The sequence below is a fragment of the Rana temporaria genome, chromosome 11 (assembly GCF_905171775.1).
Source record: "Rana temporaria chromosome 11, aRanTem1.1, whole genome shotgun sequence".
Classification (NCBI taxonomy): domain Eukaryota; kingdom Metazoa; phylum Chordata; class Amphibia; order Anura; family Ranidae; genus Rana; species Rana temporaria.
Window position 1 is genome coordinate 23,065,407 of NC_053499.1, and position 12,249 is coordinate 23,077,655.

Genomic DNA, 12,249 nt, shown 5'->3' on the forward strand with positions numbered 1-12,249 from the left:
TGATGAGCACTGATAGGCGGCACTGATAGGTGGCACTGATAGGCAGCACTGATGAGCACTGATAGGCAGCACTGATAGGTGGCAGTGATGAGCACTGATAGGTGGCACTGATGAGCACTGATAGGTGGCACTGATGAGCACTGATAGGTGGCACTGATAGGTGGCACTGATGAGCACTGATAGGTGGCACTCATAGGCAGAACTGATGAGCACTGATAAGCGGCACTGATAGGCAGCACTGATAGGTGGCAGTGATGAGCACTGATAGGTGGCACTGATGAGCACTGATAGGCAGCACTGATGAGCACTGATAGGTGGCACTCATAGGCAGCACTGATGAGCACTGATAAGCGGCACTGATAGGTGGCAGTGATGAGCACTGATAGGCGGCACTGCTGTGCACTGATAGGTTGCACTGATATGTGGCACTGATAGGCAGCACTGATGAGCACTGATAGGTGGCACTGATAGGCAGCACTGATATGTGGCACTGATAGGCAGCACTGATAGGCAGCACTGATAGATGGCACTGATAGGCAGCACTGATAGGTGGCACTGATGAGCACTGATAGGCAGCACTGATGAGCACTGATAGGCAGCACTGATGAGCACTGATAGGTGGCACTGATGAGCACTGATAGGTGGCACTGATGAGCACTGATAGGCGGCACTGTTGAGCACTGATAGGCGGCACTGATAGGTGGCACTGATAGGCAGCACTGATGAGCACTGATAGGCAGCACTGATAGGTGGCAGTGATGAGCACTGATAGGTGGCACTGATGAGCACTGATAGGTGGCACTGATGAGCACTGATAGGTGGCACTGATAGGTGGCACTGATGAGCACTGATAGGTGGCACTCATAGGCAGAACTGATGAGCACTGATAAGCGGCACTGATAGGCAGCACTGATAGGTGGCAGTGATGAGCACTGATAGGTGGCACTGATGAGCACTGATAGGCAGCACTGATGAGCACTGATAGGTGGCACTCATAGGCAGCACTGATGAGCACTGATAAGCGGCACTGATAGGTGGCAGTGATGAGCACTGATAGGCGGCACTGATGTGCACTGATAGGTTGCACTGATATGTGGCACTGATAGGCAGCACTGATGAGCACTGATAGGTGGCACTGATAGGCAGCACTGATATGTGGCACTGATAGGCAGCACTGATAGGCAGCACTGATAGATGGCACTGATAGGCAGCACTGATAGGTGGCACTGATGAGCACTGATAGGCAGCACTGATGAGCACTGATAGGCAGCACTGATGAGCACTGATAGGTGGCACTGATGAGCACTGATAGGTGGCACTGATGAGCACTGATAGGCGGCACTGTTGAGCACTGATAGGCAGCACTGATAGGTGGCACTGATAGGCAGCACTGATGAGCACTGATAGGCAGCACTGATAGGTGGCACTGATGAGCACTGATAGGTGGCACTGATGAGCACTGATAGGTGGCACTGATGAGCACTGATAGGTGGCACTGATGAGCACTGATAGGTGGCACTCATAGGCAGCACTGATGAGCACTGATAAGCGGCACTGATAGGCAGCACTGATAGGTGGCAGTGATGAGCACTGATAGGTGGCACTGATGAGCACTGATAGGCAGCACTGATGAGCACTGATAGGTGGCACTCATAGGCAGCACTGATGAGCACTGATAAGCGGCACTGATAGGCAGCACTGATAGGTGGCACAGATGAGCACTGATAGGTGGCACTGATATGTGGCACTGATAAGCAGCACTGATAGGTGGCACTGATAGGTGGCACTGATATGTGGCACTGATTGGTGGCATTGATAGGCGGCACTGATAGGTGGCACTGATGAGCACTGATAGGTGGCACTGATTGGTGGCATTGATATGTGGCACTGATAGGCAGCACTGATAGGTGGCTCTGATGAGCGGCACTGATGGGCACTGATTGTTGTCACTGATGTTGGGGTTGCCCTGATTCCCTGTCCTGGTCTCCCCTGTGAGGAGATGTGACCTGCTGTGATTGGACACAGCCAATCACATGGTTAAAGAACTGTGTGATCGGCTCCTTACCGAGATCAGGGTCACGCCGTGTCACTCGCGGGTGTGTGAGAGCGGTGACACTGGGGCGATCATACGACGTTGCCCCCACAACGAGAGAAGATTCCCCCCTGCTGTCATTTTACTATACCGCGAGCAGGAGGTACTTAAAGAAGATTGTATAGAGATTGTACAGTCAGATTGTAGCATGTGTGGCCAGCTTTCAGCCTAGTACACACTGTTAGTGTTTTGTTTTCATTCAATCCAGCGGGCTGAAAGAAGAAAACTGACCGCTATGTAAAGCCCAACATGTTTTTTTTTCTTAGTAGAGCAGGTAATGGTTACAGCATCTGTCAGGATTTGTTTCATCTGTGTCCCCCTGGGGGGGAGATTCCCCTTCACTTCCTGTGCCAGAGACACAGCAGGAAGTAGAAGGTGATCTCTACAAAGTGTGGAAAGATTTCCTCTATGACAGTTGTCACCAGAACACGTGTCCCCATTTAAAGTGGTTGTAAACCTCAGACAGGAAATATGAACAAAGCACATCCCTCTATAGTGTGTACTTGTCTCAATCAGGAGCACTAAGTGTTATTTCTGTCTGCTGCCTCGTTCCTCTTCTGTCAGCATCAATCACTTCTGACAAGGGTGTCAGGGGAGGGATCTCCAGCTGATTGACAGCCTCAGCTCTGCTCCTGTGTGCTGTGTGAAGGAGGGTGTGTCCCTTCCCTCCAATCAGCTCTGCGAAGTGTAAGGAAATGGGTGAAACGCGCGTGTATAGTTGAGCTGTGTGTGGTGCAGTGACAGCTCCCCCTATAGGACGGTCGGTGTGAGTGAAACGCGTGTGTGTGTGTGACGCAGTGACAGCTCCCCCTATAGGACGGTTGGTAATAGCGGGTGAAACGCGTGTCTGTGTGACGCAGTGACAGCTCCCCCTTTAGGACGGTCGGTGTGAGCGGGTGAAACGCGTGTGTGTGAGACGCAGTGACAGCTCCCCCTATAGGACGGTCGGTGTTAGCGGGTGAAACGCGTGTGTGTGACGCAGTGACAGCTCCCCCTATAGGACGGTCGGTGTGAGCGGGTGAAACGCGTGTGTGTGTGTGACGCAGTGACAGCTCCCCCTATAGGACGGCCGGTGTTAGCGGGTGAAACGCGTGTGTGTGACGCAGTGACAGCTCCTCCTATAGGACGGTCGGTGTGAGCGGGTGAAACGCGTGTGTGTGACGCAGTGACAGCTCCCCCTATAGGACGGTCAGTGTGAGCGGGTGAAACGCGTGTGTGTGACGCAGTGACAGCTCCCCCTATAGGACGGTCGGTGTGAGCGGGTGAAACGCGTGTGTGTGACGCAGTGACAGCTCCCCCTATAGGACGGTCGGTGTGAGGGGGTGAAACGCGTGTGTGTGACGCAGTGACAGCTCCCCCTATAGGACGGTCGGTGTGAGCGGGTGAAACGCGTGTGTGTGACACAGTGACAGCTCCCCCTATAGGACGGTCGGTGTGAGCGGGTGAAACGCGTGTGTGTGACGCAGTGACAGCTCCCCCTATAGGACGGTCGGTGTGAGCGGGTGAAACGCGTGTGTGTGACGCAGTGACAGCTCCCCCTATAGGACGGTCGGTGTGAGCGGGTGAAACGCGTGTGTGTGACGCAGTGACAGCTCCCCCTATAGGACGGTCGGTGTGAGCGGGTGAAACGCGTGTGTGTGTGACGCAGTGACAGCTCCCCCTATAGGACGGTCGGTGTGAGCGGGTGAAACGCGCGTGTGTGTGACGCAGTGACAGCTCCCCCTATAGGACGGTCGGTGTGAGCGGGTGAAACGCGTGTGTATAGGTCGGGGGTTTTATCCGGTGACAGACGCACTCTCCTCGTCACGCTGTAATCTCGGCTAATAGTAAGGATGTAATCCTGTGAATGGCTGCTAATGGGATGAGAGCTGGCCGATGATGACTTATCCCAGTGACCCCCGCCTGACCTCTGACCCCCGCCTGACCTCTGACCCCCGCCCCCCCCCCCCCTCTTCTCCGCCGCGTTGTCCGTCTCTCCCTCTCTCGCGGCTCCTTCTGCCCCATTAGCGTTGGTCGCCATGGTTACAGCGGTCGGGAAATGACAGCTCAGGCCGTGTTGAGTCATCCGAGATTCCTCTGCCTGACACCATCCGTCACCCACCCCATTATGTGACACAAAGGATCTCAGTCACGGGCTCGCCGTGTGGGCGCCGGGCGCACGCCGACTATTTCTCATTTTTTTCCAGATGAAATTGTTTGCAGACTGACTGATGGAAATCAAAGGGGATCTTTTTTTTTTTCTGAACAAAATCCCTACAAGGGCCAAATTCCGTCTTAGCGGCGCAGGAACGCACATTATGCCGCATTTTAAGGCGGCCATTGAAAAAAAATGGCCGCCAACATTCCCTGACATACAGGAAATCGCAGCTGAGCCTTTTTTGTGCCGCAATGCTACTTATTGCGTTGCGCTGCCACACATGTAGGGTTGTCCCCAATTCCGATACTAGTATCTGTATCGGGACTGATACCGAGCATTTGTGCGAGTATATGTGCCCGATGCCTGACCCGATACTTGGTCGGCGGAGAGGGCGGGCGGCGTCAGTAAGCGGATCGGGCGGCCTCAGTGGGAGGAGCGGATATATTGGGCGGAGAGGGCGGGCGGCCTCAGTGGGCGGAGCGGATTTAGTTTGGAGCGGAGAGGGCGGGCGGCATCAGTAGGCGGATCGGGCGGAGTGGGTGGGCAGCCTCAGTGGGCGGAGCGGTTGCCGTCAGCTTGGACATCCTGACACCCATCTTGGCACACCCTGCACTTGGCCACAGTAAGCCAGCAGCTGGCATCTTGTTACACCCATCCCATATAGTTCAGGCTGGGTGTAACAAGATGTCTGCTGATACTTACTGATGCCTAGTGCAGGGTGTACCAAGATGGGCGCTGCAGCATAGCATTTCAAAATACTTTCCTCATGTCATTTATTGCTGCATTTCAGTGCCTGCCCATAAGTGCCAGCCACCTGTCAGTGCCCATAAGTGCTGTTTATCAGTGCCATCTAACAGTGCCAGGATTCTATCAGTGCCCATAACTGCCACCTATCAGTGCCCATAACTGCCGCCTATCAGTGCCAGCCACCTGTCAGTGCCATCAGTACCTATAAGTGCCATTTATCAGTGCCATCTAACAGTGCCAGCCAGCAGTGCCAGCCAGCAGTGCCAGCCACCTATCAGTGCCCATAGCAGCCGCCTATCAGTGCCAGTCACCTGTCAGTGCCAGACACCTGTCAGTGCCATCAGTGCCCATAAGTGCCATTTACCAGTGCCATCTAACAGTGGCAGCCACCTATCAGTGCCTATAACAGCCGCCTATCAGTGCCAGCCACCTGTCAGTGCCATCAGTGCCCATAAGTGCCATTTATCAGTGCCATCTAACAGTGCCGGCCATCAGTGCCAGCCACCTATCAGTGCCCATAACAGCCGCCTATCAGTGCCAGCCACCTGTCAGTGCCATCAGTGCCCATAACTGCTGCCTATCAGTGCCAGCCACCCGTCAGTGCCATCAGTGCCAGCCACCTGTCAGTGCCATCAGTGCCCATAAGTGCCATTTATCAGTGCCATCTAACAGTGCCAGCCACCTATCAGTGCCCATAACAGCCACCTGTCAGTGCCATCAAATTTCAAATAGAATACATTAGAATTTAATAGAAAAAAAAAGAATAGAATAGAAAAGGAATAGAAATTGAACAGAAAAAAAAGAATGGAAAAAATAGAAAAGGGATAGAATAAAAAAAAATTAAGTTTTAGAATAAAAAAAGAATAGAATAGCGTAAAACAGAACAAAATAGAATAGTAAATAAAAGAACAGAATAAAATAGAAAAAAAAAGAAACCGTATACAATGAAAAAAAAAGAATAGACTAGAATAAAATAATAGAGTATACCCATTTTGTGAAATTCTAATTTCAAATAGAATACATTTGAATTCAAATAGAAGAAAAAAAACAATAGAATACTGTAGAATAAAATAGAAAGAATATAACCTTTTGAAGTTGGAATATAATAAATTCTTTAACAAGCCTCTGAGGGCTTCACAGAACAGCTGTATTTGTACTGAGAATAAATGACACACAGGTGGACTCTGTTTACTAATTAGGTGACTTCTGAAGGCGATTGGTTCCCCGAGATATTAGGTCGGGGGGGGGGGGGGGGTGAATACAATGCACGCCACACTTTTCATATAATAATTTGTAAAGAAAAAAAAAAACGTTTATCATTTTCCTTCCACTTCACAATGATGTGTCACTTTGTGTTTTTCTATCACATAAAATCCCAATAAAATAAAATGAATGTTTTGGTTGTAACATGAGAAAATGTGGAGAATGGCAAGGGGTATGAATACTTTTTCAAGGCACTGTATATCCTGTACATATATTACATATTAGACGCATTACAAGGATTATTCACAAAGTGATTTTTTTCTTTTTTATAAATAGACCCCAAATCGTCATTATTTTGCTGCATTCTTCATAATCAATAATAATTATAATCAATAATAATCAATAATAATCAATGAAAAAGAAATAGTTAAAGGGAATAAAAGGAAAACAAATGCAGCCAGCGCATGTGAGGATTGGTAGGCTGCCATATGCATTTTTCTCCCTGGGGATTACATAGAATGGTCCTATTTGGAGGGTTTATTATCAGATTAAAGCGTTTTTTTGTCTTCTGTGTCTCTGTAGAGCTCCAGTCACAGTTGCAGAACGTTTTCCTACAATAAATAGCTGAGCGTTTTATTTTTGTAGGTTAGCAGTTTTCTCCTGGCGGGATCACAGCGTCTGGGAAATAACATGCGGCGTGTTCACAGCGGCTGGCAACTGGCGGCCTGTGGTGATCAATGTGCAGAGAGGGACCATTATTATGGGAGTGAGAGAGGTGTGAGCAGGAGATAGAAGTACCGCCAACTCTATGATATCTGGGAGGATTGGATTTAACAGAGCAGATGTTGCTTCTGTATGTTAGAATGTATATTATACATTATAAAAATAATATTTATTTTTTATTATTATTATTTATACTTTTTTTATAATCATTATTTTATTATATTATTATTTTTTATTATTTATATTTACTTATTTTTATTGCTATAAATATTTTTTTTATAGAGATATAAAAAATATATACATTTTAATATATATTTTACAAATATTTTAGCACCAAAACAAATCCCCATCAGAGCCTCCTTATATCAGGGTCCCATTAGGTGAGTCCCCTTTTAAATTATAATCTCAATTAGATCCCCCCTATATTATACATTATAAAAATTATATTTATTTATTTATTATTATTCATATTATTATTATTCATATTATTATTATTATTTATATTACTATATATTTATAATTTATATTATTTATACTTTTTTTTATAAATATTATTCATATTATTTAATTATATTATTATTTTTTATTATTTATATTTACTTATTTTTATTAATATATATATATATATATATATAAAAACATGGACATGTTTTAATAATAATAATAAAAACTTGGACATGTTTATTATATCTTATGTTATGTTTATCATAATATGAGGTGATCCACAGTATAAAAAGTGAGAAATCCACCCCTCCCCCACATAACACATCCTGGTAATATACAAACTGTGGATCACCTCATATTATGATAAACATAACATAACATATGATAAACATGTCCAAGCTAGATCTGTAAATAACCTGTCACTCAAAGCAAGGAGAGAGGAAAGGACTTTTTATTTAGACAGGTTTTTATCTGGAAGTCTGTTAATTTTCACTGAACAATAAAAGAGGATTGCTCAGAGCTGGATTAACTCTGTGTGGCAAGACTGGGCACAGATGATAGGAAATCTTATTCTCTACATTGTGACATCAATTTTTTTTTTGGGGGTTTACATCCACTTTAAGGTCGCCATTAGAGTCCATCCATACAGGAGGGTACCCGTCGTTACCCATTACAATGTAGATATTTTCCCGCACTCCATGGAACGACATGAATAGCGTCCAAACGGATGATTTTTTGCATGATCACAACACAAGGAGAGTGCAACGTTTCGGAGTCACGCAGGACCCCTTCATCAGGCATGTGATAAATGTGGGGTAACAAATGTGCAGAATTTAAGGGCCAAATCCTCAAAAGAGATACGACAGAGTAATTGCTGTTACTCCGTCGTATCCCTGGTCCTAACTATGGAACTGATCCACAGAATCAGTTTCCCATAGATAGGCAGAAGATCCGACATGTGTAATTGAATTACACTGCCGGATCTTAGGATGCAATTCTAGGCCGGCAAATGAACACGTACGGCGATCCACGAACGTTCCGACAGGCCCGTCGCACTAATTCTACGTCGTTTACGTCGAGTTACGCCGCAAAAAACTAGGGCTCAGCCCTAGCTCTCTTAAGCCATGTTAAGTATGGCCGTCGTTCCCGCGTCGAAATTGAAATTCTACGTCGTTTGCGTAAGACGTTCGTGAATGGCGCTGGACGCCATTTACGTTAACGTCTAAGCAAATGACGTCGGAGCGACGTCAGTTAGCGCAATGCACGTCGGGTAAGTCACCCGACTGAGCATGCGCAGTACGTTCGGCGCGGGAGCGCGCCTAATTTAAATGGGAATCGCCCATTTGTATTAGGAACGCCTTGCGCCGGACGGAGTTAAGTTACAGCGCCGCAAATTTCCAGGTAAGTGCTTTGTGGATCGGCACCTAACTTGGGAGATTTGCGGCAGTGTAACTTAAAGGGGTTGTAAAGGAAAAATTATTTTTCCTTAAATAGCTTCCTTTACCTTAGTGCAGTCCTCCTTCACTTACCTCATCCTTCTATTTTGCTTTTAAATGTCCTTATTTCTTCTGAGAAATCCTCACTTCCTGTTCTTCTGTCTGTAACTCCACACAGTAATGTGAGGCTTTCTTCCTGGTGTGGAGAAAGCCTCTTGAGGGGCGAGCAGGCAAGTCAGGACACTCTCTACTTTGCAGATAGAGAAAGGAGCTGTGTGTTAGTGGGCGTCCTGACCCTCCTGCTCAGCCCCTCCCCCCTCAAGAGGCTTTCTCCACACCAGGAAGAAAGCCTCACATTACGGTGGTGAGTTACAGACAGAAGAACAGGAAGTGAGGATTTCTCAGAAGAAATAAGGACATATAAAAGCAAAATGGAAGGATGAGGTAAGTGAAGGAGGACTGCACTAAGGTAAAGGAAGCTATTTAGGGAAAACATTTTTTTCCTTTACAACCCCTTTAACTCTGAAAAGTTAAGTTGCGCTCGGCGGCTGTGGATCAGGCCCTAAATACCTATCAACCAATTAAAAAAGGGGGGGGGGGAACAGGAAAAAGTCTTCCTTCCCAAGATGGCAGACCCAACAGCGGGTAAAATGTTTGGCGCCCCCGGACAGTAGACACTATAGAAACATAAGATCAATTATTGTAACAAGTGGTATATAACGTACAGTGACGTCGTTCTATAAATGCCTGGAATATAAAGTATACATGATCTCATTTCAGCAATCTGATTGGATGTATTGATTGCTGATATTGGACTGCTAGATTGGCTTGTGGTTCTTCTTACACTGAGTAGTGACATCTTCCCATTTGATTGATCTTACAGGACACTTTGAATAATAACTCTCTGGCGAAGAAATACAGCTGGCAGGAGAGGGTGTCTCGCTCCTCCTCTCCACTCAAGACAGGTAAGTACTTTTATCTTCATCTTTTGCTGTACCAATTCCATAGCATTCATTCTGGTGTCATGAATAACCCTGTATTGTTTCTAATATGTTTATTTCCAATGAGTATCAGCTCCATCTAGTGGACATAATGCGGTATTTTCCTAAAAGACCTCAATCAGGAAAATGAAGCATTATGACCTTAAAGAGGAAGTGCAGTCTTCTCACATAATTTGTGATAAAAACATTGGGCCAGATTCAGATAGGTCAGCGGATCTTTAGATCCGCGTAACCTATCTGATTTACGTTATGCCGCCGCAAGTTTTTGAGGCAAGTGCTTTATTCAGAAAGCACTTGCCTGTAAAGTTGCGGCGGCGTATAGTAAATCCCCCGGCGGAATTCAAATTCCGCGGCTAGGGGGCGTGTAAAATTTAAATCAGGCGCGTCCCCGCGCCGAACGAACTGCGCATGCGCCGTCCGCTAAATTTCCCAGCACGCATTGCTCCAAATGACGTCGCAAGGACGTCATTGGTTTCAACGTTAACGTAAATTACGTCCGGCCGTATTCGCGAACGAGTCTGTCTGCAATCATTTTAACTGCGGGCAGCTGAAGCTGCTGCCTGTTCACTTCCTAGATTTACACACAGACAGAGGCACACCCCCAGCTCTGCAGCTCTCATTAGTCCTCTTATGACTCACCTCCCCCCCCCCCTCCCTTCCTCGTAAACTCTCTCTTATTGACTGCACATCTCTCCTTAAAGTGGAGGTTCACCCTAAAACAATTATCTAACATTACATCCAGCATACTAACGACCTGTACAGTATGCTGGTATCTTTTTTTTTTTTTCGCCGTACATACCGTTTATTTGCTATTTCCCCCCCCCGGCTTCCGGGTTCTGATTCCCCTGGGACTGGGCGTTCCTATTAAGAGCTTCGATGATTGACGTCTGGTGAAAAAAACTTCCCATGGCGCATAAAGAGCGTCACCAGTTTTCCATAAATAGCCGACCTGCGAGTCAGCTCTATATGGCGCCGGCGCCGTATAGCGCCGACTCGCAGGTCAGCTATTTACAGAAAACTGGTGACGCGCTTTATGCGCCATGGGAAGTTTTTCACCATCGAAGCTCTCAATAGGAACGCCCAGTCCCGCGGGAATCAGAACCCGGAAGCCGGGGGGAAAACAGCCAATAAAGGGTATTTACGGCAAAAAAAAAAAAAAAAGGTACCAGCATACTGTACAGGTCGTTAGTATGCTGGATGTAATGTTATATACTTGTTTTAGGGTGAACCTCCACTTTAAAGAGGACCTGTCACACACCATTCCTATGTGTGGTTTAACGGCGTTTACATACATGGGGGTGTGTGTTCGCTTCTGAGCGCGCTACCGGGGACAGGGGCGTTTAAAAAAAAATATATTATTTATTTTTTGATTTTACTCATTTTTAATTTTTACACCTTTTTTTAAATTTTTATTTGTTTGATCACTTTTATTCCTATTACAAGGGATGTTTACATTCCTTGTAATAGGAATAAAAGTGATCAAAAAAATAAAATAAAAAAAAGGTGTAAAAATTTTAAAAAATAAGTAAAATAAAAAAATAAATAATATATATATTTTTTAAACGCCCCTGTCCCCGGTAGCTCGCGCTCAGAAGCGAACACACACCCCCATGTATGTAAACGCCCTCAAACCACACATGTGAGGTATCGCCGCGTGCGTTAGAGCGTGTGCAACAATTCTAGCCCTAGACCTCCTCTGTAACTCTAAACTGGTAACCTGTAAAAATGTTCAAATCATCGCCTATGGAGATTTTGAAGTACCGAAGTTTGGTGACATCGCATGAGTGTGCGCAATTTTAAAGCATGACATGTTGGGTATCTATTTACTCAGCGTAACATCATCTTTCATATTTTACAAAACAATTGGGCTAACTTTACTGTTTTTTGTTATTTTTTTAATTCATGAAACCATTTTTTTCCAAAAAAAAAGGCGTTTGAAAAATTATTGCGCAAATGCCATGCAAGATAAAAAGTTGCAATGACCGTAATTTTATTCCCTAGAGCAGTGATGGCGAACCTCGGCACCCCAGATGTTTTGGAACTACATTTCCCATGATGCTCTTGCACTCGCCATCACTGCCCTAGGGTGTCTGCTAAAAACACACACATATATATATATATATATATATATATATATATATAAAATGTTTGGGGGTTCTGAGTAATTTTCTAGCAAAATAATGATTATTTTACATGTAGGAGAGAAGTGCCAGAATAGGCCCGGTATTGAGGTGGTATAAAAGCCCTGTATTAAAGGGGTTAAGGGGGTAAATCCTTCCGGTGCTTAAGTGGTTAAATGTAACCATTTTGCTCCTCTCTTCTCTTTAGCTACTTGTATATCAAGACATTGGGGTAGATTCACATAGACTTACGACTGGCGTATCAGTAAGTCCGAATCCCCGCCGTCGCAACTTTAAGCGTATGCTCAAACTTAGATACGCTTAAATGTTGCTAAGATACGACCAG

General features: G+C 45.7%; 1 protein-coding gene across 3 annotated transcripts in view; it reads left to right on the top strand.

The window, feature by feature from the left end:
- The window catches only part of MAPK8IP1 (mitogen-activated protein kinase 8 interacting protein 1), a 105,729-nt gene that overhangs the window by 75,737 nt on the left and 17,743 nt on the right, over positions 1–12,249 (top strand). For all 3 annotated transcript variants that reach the window (XM_040328164.1, XM_040328165.1, XM_040328166.1), the window contains exon 4: positions 9,666–9,747. In XM_040328164.1, coding sequence (XP_040184098.1) covers positions 9,666–9,747 — 82 coding nt within the window. The remainder of the gene's footprint in view (positions 1–9,665; positions 9,748–12,249) is intronic.